This window comes from Corvus hawaiiensis, chromosome Z (genome assembly GCF_020740725.1).
Source record: "Corvus hawaiiensis isolate bCorHaw1 chromosome Z, bCorHaw1.pri.cur, whole genome shotgun sequence".
Taxonomy (NCBI): Eukaryota; Metazoa; Chordata; class Aves; order Passeriformes; family Corvidae; genus Corvus; species Corvus hawaiiensis.
The window spans coordinates 33,590,409-33,609,244 of NC_063255.1; the positions used below are offsets into that span (position 1 = coordinate 33,590,409).

The 18,836-nt window shown below is 34.3% G+C and overlaps 1 protein-coding gene across 3 annotated transcripts in view; it reads left to right on the top strand.

The window, feature by feature from the left end:
• The window catches only part of SLC27A6 (solute carrier family 27 member 6), a 37,272-nt gene that overhangs the window by 16,679 nt on the left and 1,757 nt on the right, over window positions 1–18,836 (top strand). For 2 of the 3 annotated variants that reach the window (XM_048292340.1, XM_048292338.1), the window contains 5 exons: window positions 5,816–6,010; window positions 12,534–12,624; window positions 14,415–14,613; window positions 15,198–15,295; window positions 17,291–17,421. In XM_048292340.1, the coding sequence (XP_048148297.1) occupies window positions 5,816–6,010; window positions 12,534–12,624; window positions 14,415–14,613; window positions 15,198–15,295; window positions 17,291–17,421 (714 nt within the window). The remainder of the gene's footprint in view (window positions 1–5,815; window positions 6,011–12,533; window positions 12,625–14,414; window positions 14,614–15,197; window positions 15,296–17,290; window positions 17,422–18,836) is intronic. The other variant, XM_048292339.1, reaches the window with a different exon arrangement.

An 18,836-nucleotide genomic window follows, 5' to 3' on the forward strand; every position in this document is an offset into this window, starting at 1 on the left:
TCCCCACTAATAATGGTAGAGGTTTTCAGACGTTCTTTGTGGAAAATGTCTTCTGTAATGCCTTAGGAAGCATTAGTTCTTCATATGCAAAACAGCACTGAAGGCTAGCTACAATGTCAACTACTGGTTCTGGCATGGTGGATTAAGACTTTTCTGAGTGTTTAAGAGGTCGTACAACTTGACCAGTTTCTCTTCTTCCAGCTTTCAGTTTTTCATAGACTCATCTTTTGGGTTAAACTAGTGGAGTCATGCAGAAAACGTCCTTATATTAAAGCCTGGAAATCACAGTCATGCTTTCACAAAGGGAAGCTTCATATTCCTCACAGAATACTGTGTGCAACATGCATTGCAAGAAATAATCTGTGTGTGCTTTAATTCTCTGAATTGATCTTTGAGAAGTTGTCTGTAATTTGTTTTGACTAGTGTGCTCCTGGGGCAACCACCAAAACCAAAACAATCTACTTCATATTACTGGGTGGAACACAGACAAAAGTGACTTTTTTTTGTTGGTAGATATTTTCTGAGGAAATGGGAGTACAACTAAACAAAACATTTAGAAGAGCTAAATGAAGAAAACTTCTTTTAGAATATAATTCTAAAGATTATATTCTAAAGATTCTATTCTAAATATAATTCTAAGATTACCAGGAGATTGATTATTAAAAATGGGGTGAGAATGAGCTTACTATTTAGTATCTCTAGTGAGCTACTAAATAGTAAGCAAGCAGTTTCTGAACTAGAAAGACATGTCCTTTTCCTACTGTTCCTGTTCTTTCTTAAGGTGCATCTCTTCACACCCTTCCTGTTTTCTTTTATTTGTATTTTTAAATTTGGGTATGTGTTTTGCAAAAAATCTAGTTGCAGTTTATAATTATGCATTACTAAATAATGAACATGGATGTGTATCTTGAAAAATGTATTCCATCTATAACAGTAGGATATCTCCCATCTTATTGTCTTCTAAACTACCTGATACCCCTTTTTCAGGGCTAATGTATCAGTAGAGGAACTGGTGAATGTGTTGTTACATACACACCTTGTAAATACTTGAATGCAAATCCTGAGTCATCTGTCTTATCATATTTTATAATTAACAGATGCATTCTCAGGCCCTGAGATTGCTTTCAATTTCATCAAGGCCATGATACAGAGAGCACTTCATGCCTCCTTTTCCTTGAATTATCTTTGTTTCTCTCCCTTTGGATTTTCCTTATGCAAAAATAATAGAAGTAGGAAAATGAACTTGTTTTCTTGTATTTCTTTAAAGCAGCTGCTCAGCACATTTTTTATGTAGCTGCAATTATGAATCCTTCTTGCACCAGTTAGTATACTGTTGATAGCACTCTAAAAGGCATTTACCAACAGCTTAATCATGTAGATAGTCAAAGTGTTTTATTAAGAACACTTAAGGAGAAAAGACTGACAGATGAAAAATCCCAGGTATGTGGTATTTAATGTAATAAGGCAGATCTTGACTTGTCAATTAATTAATATACAAAAGAAACAAGCACACAAGATGGAGACATAGTGTGTCAAACTGATTTATGATGTGTGCAGATGTTTGGTACACAGTTCAAAGATCTTGGCAGAGTGAATGGAAAAGAATTCCAGGTGTATGGTAAGAATGTGCTCTTGCTTATTAATGCATTGATGTCAATAAAAAAGGCATTGAAAAAGTGCTTCACCTTTGCTGTTAGAAATAAGTGGATGTATACTGAACACCCATTTTATTTCAGACTCACTCTGAATTAAGAAAATAAAATCACGGTGCAGGAAAATAAACAGACATTTCTAGAAACCTTGGAAAGCTGTTACAACATTCTGTTATTCGAAAATCTGTTGTCCTAACTATCTGTGGAGAGCTATTAATACATTCAGAAACATGAACCGTAATTGAATTATCACAGGACGTGCAATTTGAACTTACTTGAATTTATCTTGTGGTAGCTGACCAGGGGAAGGCACTGAGTGCTTTGTGAATGAGATACTGTGAGGAAATACAGCTTTTAGTGTAGGAGGTGTTAATTTGGTACTGTGTTTTTGCAGTGGGCTACAAATACACATGCACACAATTTCTGCATGCCAACTGTTGCAGGGCAGCTGGCTGACATGCCACAGCTTGATCAGGTGTCAAGAATGGCACAGGGATAGCAGAGCTTTTCTGCTGGAAGAGAGATGTATTAGGTGACTCCTTGGAATTCCTTCCACTCCTTAATTCTATTTATTGTACCAAAGGGAAGCTGGTTGATGAAATGCCATCTGAATATGGTGGAAATACAAAGCATGACTATTTGGTCTAGTCAGTTTAAAGCATAAGTTTCTGCATATTTGTTTTATTTCTTTTTTCATTAGGACACCCTAAGTGTTTGTCATTCAACCATGTTTTTGTAATTTGTTGGAATTATCATCTCTTTTCCTTTCCTTCTCGTACTTGTAGCATTTTATTTACTGCATAACTATTCAGCCACAGTGCCTATGGATACCAATATGCCTGTCCTAAGAGCTGGACTTTGGCAGTGATATGGACAATAATATATGTGATGATGTTTGATGTTAAAAAGAAGTGACAGATATTAGAATGGCTAACTCACTTTACTGTGACTCACTTTACATTGAAAGCTAGTTACAGATAAAGCTAAAATGAACTAATATAATATATTAATTATAAAAATTATAAAAATAGATAAAATATAGCTATATTAATTTACTCACATGTAAAATGAATGTGAGTAAAACTCACTGCTTGAAGTTTCCCTAATTTTAGTAACTTTTTTCATGCTTATTAAACCTGCTGGGAGATTAAATTACACATAATTTTAATTTTTATGGTTGAAAGACTGTTAAATGCATGACAGTTTTAATGTCTTCACCAGAAAGCCCTGCAGTACTCTTCAGGGAATCTTATATCAACAGACAGGTACAACTATGGTGAGCTGACTAGATCACAAATACAGCAGTTGTAGCAATGCAATCTAACAGTGAATCTATCTTAGTTGTGAAGAAGGGAATTACTGCCCTACCTTTTTAGAAAATTTGTTTTCTGTGATCAGTCCTTGATAACATCACATACCTTCTTTATATTTTTGCAAAAGGCCTGAGTGCTGTAAGAGCACCTCTTCCTAAATTGAGATGGCCTTACGTTGTACTGTTGATGTTGATGATAGGTGCTAACATTGCAAGGAAAGTAGGATGATGACGTGTCAGGTCTACTCTGCATCTTTTCCACTGCACAAAAAAATTCCTGCTGTATTAATATAAACCAGCCAAAGTAATGTGAGGAACTGAAAGGTTCCTGCACTTATAAATGATGGGGTATTTGTTCTTTTGGGAAAAAAACCCGAACACCATAGTCCATGTAGGCCACTGTCTTCTAGCTCATCCTGGTTTGTGTCTTTTCAGCAAACAGCTATCAATGCTTTTCTTTTTCTTAAAGTATAAATAGTAGAAGCAAGGTCACCTTTTTATTAGCTTGGTCTCTAGAGGTTTTGAATGATCCTGGCCTGATGAAAGACTCAATTACTGTGTGTATATATATGCATATATTTATATCTTCTGTTCATTGTGGAACAAAGAATTTCCTTGAAAGTATCTCTTGAGCTATTTTTTGTATCTTAGCAGAGGCAGTACATTTGAATAATTCAGTGACATCAGCAAGAGATAGCTGCAGTTTGGCTATGGACACATTCATTTCAGATTAGCATTGAAATTGCAAGGAAAATAACCCACTTTGAAAAGTTTTATGTTGAGCTGACAGGAATATTCTATAAATGGTGGCCAATTTTCTTGAGGGGAAAAAAAATCCATTAAAAACTTTCCCGATTAAGTTCAAAGTAACACTGAAACAGTTTATTTTAAAAATTAATAATATTATTGCTGTTCATTGACAAGATAATGACTTTGAATATGTGATATAACAGATGCTATTATTTCAAGTATATGAAAAGCTACACTCTTGCATTGTGATATTGTGTGTGAAGTAGAAAAAACAAACCACTGAAAAAATGACATCTGTGGGCAACTTTTAGATACTTTGTTCCAGGCTGTGTCTGAGTCAGATTCATAATGCTATGTAATGCAGCACTTGTTAATAATGATTTAGCATGAAGTCAGTGAAGTATGTGCTTATGTGTTTAGAAATTACTTTCACTTCTAAAGATAGGAGAAGGGGAAAAGCAAGAATTGGGTTGTTGTAAAAACAGAATTGGTAGTGACCAGGGTAGGCTGGTGAGTCATTTATTTTTGACGTAAAATTGCAGGATAATGCCTCAGACTATAACCTGTCAACACTTGCATCTAGTGAACTAGGTGCATTCCTTCTGCAAAGTCTTACTTTGCAGAAGACTCTAAAGATGAATGAATACATTTTTATCTTTCTGTGAGTTACTGGTTTTGAAGAGGGAAGAAAAAAACTTAGATGGTCTTTGTGATTTAGAGGAACTTAAAATTCCATTGTGTTTGCAATTTTTCATTACAGTAGGAAAAATTCACATCCTCATGAAAAATTTAATTTCTCCAAGACATAAATCTCTGAGGAATACTGCTGTCTATGTACTCAGTAGAGGCTTTACTGTTTTTAACATCCAAATTATTAAAAAGATTCCTGTTTCACTCAGCTGACCAGATCTCTTGGCAAAAATAATTTGCTGTGATTTTATGTGAGACTAAAGGTGTTAAAATGGATTTTTAATATAAAGCCATAATTAATTCATACTGGTTTGGTGGGGGGGGATGCGTAATAGAAAAGTAGAAAATAGGGACTCTGTTTTCTGTAGTATATGTATGTGAATGTGTACATACATATATGTGTATATATATGTGTGTATATATATGTATATATATGTATATATATATGTAAAGAGGTGTTTGCATACATATATGTGAGTATACGTAGATAGAGGTATGTGGAGACAATGTTGCAGTGGCAGAGTGCTATGCAGTTCTGAAGGTATGTGGTAACAAATTGTACCTATGTTTTATGCTCTCTCACTTCTAGGGAATTCTTTATTGCCACTTGAAATGGTTAAAAAGCAAGTCTTATTTTAAACTAGATGAAATTTAAAAAAAATAAACCCAAACAAACCCAAACAGTATAGATGTTTTGCCCTCTGGTACTTCAGCTTGAACATGATTGTATTTTAAAGGTAGTCCATGCAATCTCAATATTTGGGAATGTGTTAATAAAATTAGAACATCTTACTGAACTGGATGCATACTGTTGTGTTCATTGTGGTAAACAGGGGAGCTGACAGCAGTAAAGACTCACGATCACTAGAAATAATATATTCCAGTAACATTGAACAACCTTGCAAGTCTTAATATTGAAAAAAATACAGAAGATGACTCATATGCAATATGTGGGAAGGAGCATATTTTTTTACAAGTGTGTGAAATCTAATTGTTTCCTCACAATCAGTCTGAAGACAAGAAAGTAACTATTCATCTCTTCTGACTTTAATCCTGTGACAGAAATAATTCCCGTCTTTCTCTCTTCTTCCCAATTTTTTAATTCCTCTGGGGAGAAATAGACTGAGACAATACAACTTTTAAAATATGGAAGTGTTTATATAAATTATTGTAGTCATAATTCATGAAATAATTTGTTCAACAAGAGAAGGTTTTAGATTGCAGCTTACTACTTTGCAACTGTCCACCAGCTGTGCCAGCTTTCTTTAACTTATTGAGTGTTTTTTTCCTTCTTTTTGTTTTTTTTACTGGATGTATTTCGAAGAAGGTACATTTTATCTGCAATATATGCAGAAATCAAATGCAATTATCAGTATACGATATTTTAATATTTTTTTTCTTTTTTTAACAGAAGGAAGGAGAAAAAAATCACAAAGTCCGACTAGCAGTTGGAAATGGAGTAAGAAATGATGTATGGAGGGAATTTTTAGACAGATTTGGTGCTGTTAAGATCTGTGAGTTCTATGGTGCTACCGAAGGAAACATTTGTTTCATGAACCACACAGGAAAAGTTGGATCCGTTGGACGCACCAATTTCTTTTATAAGGTGACTATTTACTTACATTCTACTTAGTTAGTGGTAGTGCTGAAAAATTGTGTTTCTTAGTTTGAGTACAGTCATAAGTCCAAGAAAAATTTTCTAACTCGGTTATTGCAAGTTAGTTGACCCTCTGTAAAATCTTGGCACCTGACCCAGTTAAACTCTCAGCAGTAACACTTGAGATTTTGCATAGAGTTCACAAGAGTCAAAAAGGCCTTGGCTCTCTTCCGACAGTTTTGAGTAATCTGACAGTTACCAAGTATAGTTTCAGGCCTCTACTACATTAGAGGACAAAAGAAAAAGTTGGATTCATACCTAAGTTCTTTGTGCCTAAGAACTCAGCATCAGAAGTAAGCATACAAATGTCCTATTCTGATTTACTTTTCTACAAATTATAGTTAGAAATGTGTTTATAGAGTATATTTATATTGCATATTGCTATGTAAATATTTGGCATAAATGGGAAAGAATAATAATATACTATAATAATTATATGCAGTATCATATAGAGAGATACAAATGTAGTAGATATTTTATACCTAGGTGCAATTAAACGTAATTAACTCAAACTACATCTAGTCTGTATCAGTATTCAGAAATGTCAAATATAAGACAATACCTATATAAACTCTGTTGATTTATTGTGACAGAGAATACTTGGCAAGATTATTAATTTTAAAATGCTATACCCCTTTATCTAAAGTCTGCTATATGTGTTTGCTGTATTCTAGGTTACTAAAACTAGAAAAAAAACCCTTCTGTATTTCATCAGCTTTGAAAATGGCAGTCATATATCTTGGGGAGGAGGATTACATATTTATATCACACATTATGACTTTCCTCCATCCTTCTGAGTAAATGAAGAATTTATTTCTGCTTGAAATTCCCAGAAAGACTTTTTCTTTTTGATCCTATTAGTACGACCTTTTAAGTGATTTGAAAGTCCCTAAGTAACACGTCCCAAGCTTTAGCTAATAATATGAAAGATGTTCAGTAAGCCTTTTTGCAAGGAGACTACATATTTATCATTATGTTGTTGTTTATGCCAGTTTTTACTCTTGAAATAAATAATACATCACGCATTGCCTGGAATTTTAAATGGACTGATACCTATCTATTTACAAGTCCTGTTGACTTAAATGACGTTTGTGCTCCTTAGGAGAACTGATAGCAAAACGTCCTGACAAAACTTCTTTTTAGAGAGTGATGTAAAACCGTTGTTTGGAAATACACCGGAGGTATCTTCTGATGACATGTAAATAGGTTTCTAGGCAGCATATGTTCCAGGGTCCACAACTTCAATACTCCATCACCACATTACAATCACTACAGACTCTTTACACTTTGGGGCCAGAGGAATTCTTCACTTCTAATACAGGAACTCAGACTGCAGGGAAGAATCTGGAACCACAAAGAAAACACCCCAGGAGCTAGTGTGTTGCTCAGAAACCACTGAGAGCTCAGGATTTTAAGCAGATGACTCCACTGATTCCCTGTCCTACATGTCTGAAGCTCGGTAGCAGGCATGGTGGCCATCCAGTGCTGATGGATATCTCCAGAAGGGTCCAGAACTGCTACGGGAAATCAGGAATCTGGAATTTAGGGAGTAGTAGGTGAACGAGGAACCGTAAACCTGATGTTAATTTTTGTTTCAGACTTTTCTAAGCCAGATGCCTTATTATCTTACAAGATTTTGCATGTGTTCCAAATCTGAGTAAACTTGTCTTCAGTATTGCAGAACTTTTGGCAGAATTTTGACATAAGTCATTAACCTTTTGGAAATACCATGTAAAGTCCACAGCAGATAAAGATTAAACTTGGAACTAGCTGTGTATTTATTTAATCATCTGTATTTTTAATCAAGTAGCATGGTGATTTTGCATGTGGCATTAAATATGTATTTTAAGGCCATAGGTAAGTTAATTTTTACTATTTCAGGCAATTGTTACGGAGGGTTTTTTAAATACATTTTGCGGCTTGCAGATTACTAAACAATGCCTTCTGAAGTGTAGCTGTTGTTTGTTTTACTTCAGTCTAAATGACATCCACGAGACAAGTAGTGATATGTAATGGAGAGCAGCATTATTTCTGATTTGCTGACCTGTGAATGATCTGAAGTCGGAAAGAATATCTGTCTCCTGCTGTAAAGCAGACAAGGGCACAGACAAGGCCTAGCTACCCAATTCCCAGCGTTTGTTGTTTCTTCAAAGACATGCTACAACAGCTTTTGAAGCATTCTCTTGACACACAGGACAACATTCTCTTTCACACACTTTCTAGGGATTTCCTAAACACTTATTTCTTAAACTGGGAATAGAAAGAAAGAGAACTGAGAAAGTGGGAGGAAGAGGCTTGTGTGCTCTTATATATGATACACTAAAGGAGAAGGAAGAAACTTGCTCTCTTCCTACAGCATAATTGCACAACTAGCAACAAAGTAAATGCAGTACAAAGCCCTATATGTACAGAGGGAATAATAGCAGAAAGGTTCAAAGTATAACATTTTTAGCAGGGAAAAAGGAAGATAAATAGGAGTGCATTCCTGTTGTAGGTAGTGACAATGGTACAGTTTGTAAAGGTGAAATACAGATAAAAGATACAGCTCTTAAAGGCAAGCTGAGCTCCCAGAATGAGCCAAGTAACTTCTCTGCCAGTTACTGCTAAGGGCTGGGGACAAATGCTTGTGATAGATATTAAGGTTCTGTAGAACACATTTATTTTCATAAAAATATTGGAAGACATAAGCTAATAAGAAGAAATGGATGAATGTTACAGCTGTTGCCAGAAGTCACTGTATTTAAGATGTTAACTAAAAGCAGTGCTCATGTTTGCACTTGTTTCTTTTCACACTGTGTTCTTTATATGAGGGATTGGTTCACGTGATTGAAAGCCTCCCTGTAGAATATGAAAAAATCTTTCAATAAAGATGTTTGCATAGAGTCAATGAACAGAGAAGTAGAAGCCTCCGAATAGCTTTTCAGCTGGTAAAACTTAAAATGTTTTACAAATAGATAGTGTATTGATTAACTCAGTAATATAATAAATTGCTGTTTAATCTTTGCATCTGACATACTATGTATCTAACAAATGTTAATAATCAATTTTGTTATATATGACATACATTATGTATGTATTTATATAAATGCGATATGGGAAAAATCTGGAAGACCCTCAGTTGTGTCTATCAAATATATATAAAAGTCTCTCACTCCTTAAATTCTGAGTGATGGCAGACAACAAAGAAGCTTGGGATTAGTGAGATCCAAGGAAGCTTATGAGAAGGGCTAAAAATAACATGTGGCATGTTCACCTGAAAAGCATTATGAAAAAAAAAAAATCCAAACTTTATTTGTAAATGTAATTTTTCATTATTTTAAGCATAGATATTCAAACTATCACAGGAATCTAAGTCTCTTACTCAAAACTGTGTAGATAAAAATCAGCTTTGAGCTGAGAAACACTTAAATCTTGCAACATATTTAAATAATTTCAGTATATAAAATGTCTTTCACACAGCCATTCAGAATTAGTATTATGCAGTTCTTCATGCAGTAATAGAACTTGTGGCAGATGAGAAATCTTTTAGTTTAAAAGTAAACAAAGCTAGTTTTAAGCAAATTTTCAGATCCTGGAGAAATCTGTTCACAAGAAGAAGACTGATTTGTAAATCCAAGCAATGGAAGCTCCTAAGTTCATTGGCCAGTGAAAATTAATGTTGTTTCTTCTCCTTTGACTAATTTTGAGCTAAAATAATGTACTACAATTGTATTCTAAGGTATTATTTTCTTACATGTCATGTAAGAAAACAATGTGATTCAGTTAATATCAAACGTAGCTTAAAAGATTTGTTTCTTGGTTTTGTTTACTTTGGCTAACAACACTGTGTGGAGGACTTATGCATCTGCTCTTTACAGCATAAATAAGCCATTACAAGTATATTTAAAAGCTGTCTCTAAGATACAATGATATTATGCTCCAAAATTTTTTTCTTACATTTCAGTTTTCAAAGATGCTTGAAATTAAATCTAGTACATGTAATGTTTGGTTTAGAAACTGATATTCTCCCAGAGAATTCAAAACCACTTCATCTCTAAAACAAGTAATAAAGAGCTTGTGATCTCTGTTTTCTGATAAAGGTTCTCTGAGCATTCTCTGCGAGTTGAAACTTTAGGAATGTCAAAACTATTTTCAAAACAATATTTAAATCCACATATTTCCAATCAATTGAAAAAAAGAAAAAAGGGTGAGGGAAGCTGTTACTAGATAACATCTAGGCAGCATAGTAAGAGACAATAATGTTGCATGTTTACTCATTATAAGTTTCAGCTAGCTAAATTATGATCTTTTTTTGCTACATTTATGTCGTGCTTCAGAGAGTAAAATGTAGATTAAAATGACGAATGTTGAATGCAGTACTCTATGAAAATAATATGATAAGGCTTCAACAGCTCAGGTCCTCGTCCCATTAAAATTTGAATAATGAGTTGAACCAAATGCTAGTCTGTGCCCACACTAAATACTTTGCTTTGGAGCTTTCATTTTCTAGTATTTAATACGAAAAACAAGCTGCTTAGAATCATAGAATGATTTAGCTTGAAAAAGACTTTTGCACAGGCACAGCTGTTGGCACAGTCTCTGTATAGTTTCACGATGCATATATAATACAAGATGTGGTATTTTCTTTTAATTATGTATTTTCATGACTACTATTTCAAAAACTTAATTGGAATACACCTCATTAATATTCTGAAGTTGTAGGCAAAAAAATACATATACAACATACTATAGTTATATATAATATAATAGTCTCAACAGTTTTTAGATTATCTCAGATACTGAATTACAGTTTCTGAGTATTTATAACAACTTAAAATTCTTCATTCTATCAGAGCTCAAGAGCTCTATCTTTTCAAAATACTACCCTGTATGATGCATTATTTTAAGCTATTCTAATCAGACACGAAAACACAATACATTTCATTTTATACCATTTCATTCTTATTATTTATATTTCTCTTTGCATTTGGTCATATGAAACCTATTAAAGTAATAAATGTCAACGTAAAAAAAAAAGAAGGTGAAAAAGAGTAGCATTTAAATGTAGACAGCCAGAAAAAAAGACCCACTCCCATTCTGTTCCTCAAGAATAATCAATTATTTTCTAATTGAGGCAAACTTTTTGGCTCTCAAATTCTTGACTTTGGTAAATGGTTTAATCTGAGGTTAATAAAAATAATTACCCTTCACTTAATTAGAATAGTGTCCCATTCTTGCAACATTATTTTGCACGCTATGACCTTTTTCCTTTGATCAATTGTTAAAATATCTTTTTATTTCAGACTTAGGGTAGAAAAAAACACAGTGCTGAACATTGAAAGTACTCAATGAACCAGTTTTGTCCATATGAGACTTAAATAGTGGGATTCAAGTTGCTCTTTATTCAGACTTCGAGAAAAAAATTATTTGATATATTTACAACAACATATCAAATTAGGATAACGATGCAACTCTTCATCCAAATTAGTGGCAGAAAAGGAAAGAGATTTGTGTTTTAACATCCTACTCTTTACTTCAGTCACTTTCATATAACCTTCCCTAAGTTACATTGCATTTCTTTGTTGTGAAGAGTGTAGGTGTATATTCATGTTTTATAAAATTGTTCCCCTATTGCCAAGATTTCTCAGGAGAAGATAATTACATATCCTTGGTTTCACTAGTTGTTAAAGATTGCTGATGTATTTCTTTTTGAGAAAGTGACACAGAATCCCAGGCAATTCTAAATTGTCTCTTTAGAATAATAAAGAGACAATTTGGACTACCGCAAACACCATGGTCCAAATGGTATCAGGCATAAGGTATCTGTCAGTGTCTCGTAAAGGTCCAGTTTGGATTCATATCACAGCAGAAAAATGAAGTGAAATAAGAGTCAAATGCTGTATATTCAAGAAAGAAAAAAAAAAAGTATTGCAGTTGCTAGTTTTGATAAGAGTATCTTGTCCTCTCCTTCAGTTTGCTTGGAACCATGGGAGTACATATCCTTCTGCTGGTGCTCACTCCTACCACCATACAGAGAAAGTGAGAGGGAAGAGCTGAGGCTAGTTAAGGAAGAGTAAAGCCCAACAGGAAGCAGGTTTTCCTTTGTGAGGCCTTTTACTTCCCAGCTGTTTCCAGTGCCAGAATACCCCAAGAACACTTCATACCAGCCACCACCATTAAATGTCACTTAAATACTAGAGATACGCTCTTACTGTGCTGACTGACATAGCTCTTCTGCTGATGATGTGGATCCTATAACTTACTTGTAAGAAAATTAACAAAACGACAGTTCTATGTCTTCATTTACAAAACTGTTTTGATGTTGCTTACCTCCAGAAAATGGCATAAATTTACATACAGAGTATTTTCAGTTTTAAATGAAACTGCATTCTTTCAGATCAGCAAGGCTGGAGTACAGGTTTCCTCATGTATATTTACTGCCACCAGATGTCACTGTGTAGATGAATAACTGATGACTTCTTCCCTTTTTTAGCTTTTTTTCCCATTTGATTTAATCAAGTATGATTTCCAAAAAGATGAACCAATTAGAAATAAGCATGGCTGGTGTGAAAAAGTTAAGAAAGGTAAGTATGTATTTTAATAGGATATTACGGCCTATTGATTTTAATAAAAATACTTCAGAGAGTTGTTTTAAGGAGCCTTGCTATTGTTACTGCAATTTACCAAATCTTTGCTCTGAAAAAAAGCAATATGATTTTTGATCTCAGATAAAACAGCATTAAACGCACCAGTGCTGATATCAGAAGCACTCAGGAGATCCTTGGATATATTCACAGAGCAGAGGAGTTATGTTCAAAAGTGATGCTATGGTATTATCTTTCAAAATATACCTAGTGACATCTGTGTTTTTAAAGGAGGCTAACATAAGGAAATGGTTGCCTAAGAGATCTACAGGAAGCACTGGTGGATTAGAGCAAATGCTTTTTGATGAGAGATTAAGTGTTTCTGACTACGTGATGTGATTCAGCTTAATAATTAAAAAAACCCCACCAACAAAACAAAACAACAAAAACCCAAAATTGCTTCCTTATGGCTGTCCTCAAAATATTTATCATGATTACAGAATCATGATTACACAAATTTTTCAGAGTGTTTATCAGATACTGGAGCATATATTGAAGTGTGGGAAGGTAACAGCTGAAACTGAAGCTAGAAAAACTCATATTGAAGGTCAGGCAGACAGCTTTAATAGGGAGCTGAAACACAATTTTCAAATGAGTTATGAGATTCTCTAACAGTTGGTAATCAAAGGTGGGCAATTTGAAGAAGGTATGTCCCCAAAAGCTGAAATTTTATAGGAATTTATCTCCAGGGATGCCACACTGACCTGTGAAGGGAACACATGCTCTAATTAGACACTTAGTCTAATTTTTTTCCAACTACACCACTCAGTCTAATAAAAAGTATTATCTCTGTCTATAATCTTTGTTTTTTCCATGTCTTATTTCTTCAGAGCATTATGGCTGCAATGATACTACCAGTGAACTAAATACTTCCACTTTAAACTTACTAGTTTATGAAAAAAAAAGGCACAGCTGTTTTTTAAGGAGGCAGTCTCAAATTAAAAATTGTGACTACTTTTGGAAGCATTTTGATATATTTTCATATTTATAATTCTTGTCTCTGATACAAAGTAATGTAACTATTAAGCTTTATTGTTCAGAACTTGCTCCCAAAAAGGGTATTTCATACAATTGTTCCATGTTCTGCAAACTAACACCTTGATACTCTACATGCATAACAGGATAACCCTTTCCTCTATGCTCCCTACATTTTGAGGAAAAAAAATTGTATTAAAACTTCTATATTGTGCTCCAAAAAGTAAACTGATGATGCTGTATCACTTAAGAAGTCACAGAATCATAGAATATTCTGAGTTAGAAGGGACCCAGGAGGATTAAGTCAAACTCTTTACGTGGATGGCCCTCACAGGGATTAAACCTACAAGCTCAGTGTTATTAACACCAGGCTCCAACCAACTGAGGTAATTTCAGTGTTCTCAGAACTTCTGAAAAGAGACTAAATAGGGACATAATGCCTGGGTTGAACACCTGCTTTTGATTAACAGTAGTTTTTCATTAGGAAGCTGATGAAGCTGAGACTCATTGGAAATTCAGTAACATGGGGGGAGTAAATTCAATATTAACTTGAATTGTGCACTTTCAGAGGATAATAAACTACTAATGAGCTTGCAATTGATGGATGACCATTCTGGTAGAAACCTGATGAGTCACCAGTAAGAAATACAAGTGATTGTGAATTTGAGTGGACAATATTGTAAGTAATATTAATGTCAGGTACATAAATGGCCAATGATGTTCTAGGTTTATATTCTTTCAACTTCTCCATATAGGGGAGGCTGGTCTTCTGATTTCCAAAGTCAACGCGAAGAACCCCTTCTTTGGTTACGCTGGCAATAAAAGACACACAGAAAAGAAATTACTCTGTGAGGTATTTAAGAAGGGAGATCTTTATTTTAATACTGGAGATCTAATGGTTCAAGACCATGACAATTTTCTATATTTTTGGGACAGGATTGGAGATACCTTCAGGTATAATTATTGTTTCTTTTCACATTTCTTCATTAAAGATATACAGAATAGAATAATGTGGTTATATTTGTTTTTGACTGGAACTATTCAATTTATTGGTATTGTGATGTAGTTTATAATGATTCTGAAGTGGATGATAGGGGCTTAATTTTGTCACAAGTGTTCCTTAATTAATAATCCTGTGGATTTGAATGGCTCATTTTCAGAACGGTTTGTAGGAATTCCAGCTCTTTGAACACTCTTCAGTAAGCATGTAACTAGTGATGCATTTGCTGTGAGCAAGGAAGTTGGGTATTGGTGTTGAAAAAATGTATCAAATAGTAGAGCTTGGCCACATTTGATGCATTTATATACCTGTAAAAAGCTTGGAAACAATTGCATTGATCTTCAATGCCCCCTACAGTGTTCTAATACCCAGTAAAGTTTGAATTGCAACATTGTCTTCTGGTGATCCAATTCCAGGGTGACAAGTGTGAAAAAATTTGAGGTGGTGTTAGTCTGAAATGAATGGAGTTTCTACTAAAGTTAATGTTTTTTTAAAGAGGAGGTGTCATGGGATAAAATTATTTTTTCACACATTTTAGATGGAAAGGGGAGAATGTTGCCACTACAGAAGTTTCTGATGTCATTGTAATGTTGGACTTCATACAAGAAGCAAATGTTTATGGTGTGTCTGTGCCAGGTAAAAGCTTTAGTTACACGTTTTTCTTCTCTCAGGTTAGTTGTTAACCCTCATAACTCTTCTTATTTTGTGTTTCAAACATATGAATCATGTTTGATTGATTCATCTGTTTAATACCCAGCTAAAATGTAGATTTTGATGCAGATAATGAAAATACCACTCGATTGTGAATGAGCCAGTGAATCATGCATTTTTTATCTGCATGCAATGAGGAGTATTTTTGAAAATTTTCCATGCATAAATTTGTGATAGCTATATAACCTAAATTAAAATATAAAGGTTTATTAAATTCACATCTGTGGAAAATCTAGACACGTGTCAAATAAAATACAACTTCAAAAATTAACTGTAATGTAACTCTAAAGGAAAATGTGTGAATACATTATTCTGTCTTATTTCACTTAGCCTCATAAAATAACTGTAAACAGCTAAGTTACAAAACCAAGAAGAAAGTGAAAAAGAATACAAAGAGGAAAATGAATCTGTAAGGAAAAAAATACATTAATTTCTTTTTAATAGGTTCTCTTTTTGTTATTTTTCATGAGATCATATGGGCTTGATTCTCATTCATGCTAAAACTTTTTTAAAAATATATGCTAGGTCTCTCTGGGATAAATATACATTTCTGTATGGGAGACTGTTTGATGCTGTTCTTTGCGTTGGTGGCTAAAACAGTGTTGATAACTTAACAGTGCTTGGCTACCACTCACTGGAGCTTGCACAGTACCAAGGCTTTCTCAGTGCATGAGAATGCTGGGGACAGCAAGAACTTGGGAGCAGATGTAGATGGTACAGTGGTCTGAAACTGCCTAAAGATATTCCATATCATATGATGCCATGCTTAGTTATTAAAGCTGGAGGAAATGAAGAGGATGAGAGGTTTGTGATTGTGGCATTTGTCTTCCCAGAAAACCACTACATTCTCTGCTTGAGGCCCTGCCATGGAGGAGGTAGCTGGACATCTACCTGATGATGGGAAATATTGAACGATACCCTGGTTTTGCTTTGCTTGTGCATGTATCTCTTCCTTTCCCTATTAAACTGCCATTACCTTAACCCTTGAGCCTTCCTTTCCTTCACTTCCCTTTCTGTCCCATGGAAGAAGGGATGGAACATGAAGCTGACTGGATGTTTGATTGTTGGCAAGGATAAACCCACCACAAAATGATAAAGGAGTTTAAAATGAGAAAAGGTGTCACTTACCTGTATTTTAAAGCCATACAATAAGAAAGATCATAGAAAGAAGACTGTCTGAAAATCAGACTCATAAGTATGAGAGACACTCATTTCCTATACAACACTTACCTGTTTACCTACTCAGTTTATCTGACTGTCTTGATAATTGCACTTAAACAAATCAAGTTCCTTACAGATTTTGTAGCATTACCAAAAATTAAACCACAACAAAGATAAGGTTGGCAGAACATATCTGGTGTTACTACTAGCTGATGGTTAAAGTGTGCAGTTACTTTTGATAGCTGAAGTTCATTGCTTTTACATTTTACCCATTTTGTTCTTTCCCAAAGATGCACAGTGCTCTCCTTTTCCAGACAAAACAGTACGAACTTTTAATCTCTCTCTCTGTTAATTCAGATCCACAGTTTTGAGAAAAGATACTGGCAGGAGAAAGAGACTAAAACAGAAATGAAGACATAATTGGCTAGTCCAGGAAAGAGGCTCATCACTCTTGTTTTTGAGAGAGGAATGTTGTTGATGTTAATCCACATTTATCGATTATATCAAGCATGGAACTCCATTTACTCTTACCCGCCACATTCATTTACAGCATCATTGCTTAACTGATCACTTGAATGATCTCCAAGTACATGTAATACCACATAAAATAGGAATGAGATCTTGCAGCTTTACTGAAACTCAAAATATGATACATGACTTGGTTTGTTAATGAACTACAGTACTTTTTTATATGGTGTATCACTACAGTGTCAACTTTATTGACGTTACAAAATTCTCATCTCTCTTCCTTTTGCACAGGTCATGAGGGAAAAGCAGGAATGGCTTCTCTTATCTTAAAGCACAATGCATCATTAGATTTGGAGCAGATGTATAAGCAAGTAGTGACCTATCTACCAAGTTATGCTTGTCCCCTTTTCTTAAGGGTCCAGGTAAGCTGCATTATTGCACTGTGTATACAAACATCTATATCATTTAAACACGGAGATGGCTAAGTGAATAACAAAAAGCCCTCTTTCACGTATCACTAGATTAGTTTTAAACCTAGTCCTATTTGCTGTCTTCATTAATGGAGTCCTGGAAAAGGGATTACACAAAAAGTCAATAAATTTGCAGATTATGTTTAAATGGGAGAAATTGTACAAATGAGCAAGGACAGAGATCATACAGAAGGATTTGGGCAGATCAGAACATGAGCATGGTGAAAGAAAAAGATTCAGATTTAAAATATGAACAATTGCATCTGAAGAAAAGAATCTAAAATCCATTTTATTCAGTGAAAATGAGAGAGAAATAGAGCTAAAGCAGGAGACAGTGACTGTGCACAATAAAATGAATGTTATTTTCTGTGTAACAATGACAAATGTTAAAGCAATTGAAAGGATACTAGATAAATTGAAAAGGTGAATAAAAAATGTATGTTATTGTTGTCACCACGGTAATCAACAAAGTCATCCTTATTTGTGCACTGCTTTGCTCTAGTAACTGTCCAGTTAGTGGGGAAAAATAGTCCCTGCCCCAAAGAGTGTAAAAATGTAAATACAATACAGTGGACTACATAGGGCTAGGAAAAAATGTAACAGTATCAAAAGCATACAATATTGATAATCATGATAAATGAAGTCTGATGAGCATTTTCTGGTGTTTTGCAAACATCATGATAAAGACAAACAGAAAAATGTTTTTGAATATGTTTATGAAGGAGTCCCCTATGTTTGGGGAGCAGATAAAAAAATAGTCATTGTTTAAAGAGTGAAGGTAAGTTATGGAAGTTGTTGTCCTAGGCCACCTAGAGACTGAATACTGGTTCAGAATAAAGAGGGGAAACAAAAAATCTGTGAAAGACCTTGAAAGTGAAATATGCGTATATGTATATATCAATCTATCTCGTAAGTCCAGGAAGATATCTTTTGCAGCAACATTCAGATATGAGCAAGCAAGATTAGACTTGAGAATGTTGCAGTAGTCAGTTTGTGAAATTATGAGAATCTAGTCTAGATTTATTCCTGTACAGCTGTACAAAAAAGCCTTTATACTGGACAGAAGGAATCTGAATCTTGGTTGTTGCATTGATATCAAGTATTTGGAATTTAAATTAAAATTTAAATGCCTTCATTACAGATTAATTACTGTTGGTACAGCTGTCATTAACCAAGAAAGAAGGTAGTGGGTAGAACTTTTGAGGGAAAAATACTGAAAACATATTAAGCTTGATCTGACATATAATCATATTTAGAAGATGTCAGAACATTTCTTAGACCAACCAGAACACAGGTAGATAAAATCAGTAGGTATGCCTGGGGTAGATAAAATGGCTCTTTGACTTTTTTTTTTTGAATATAATACT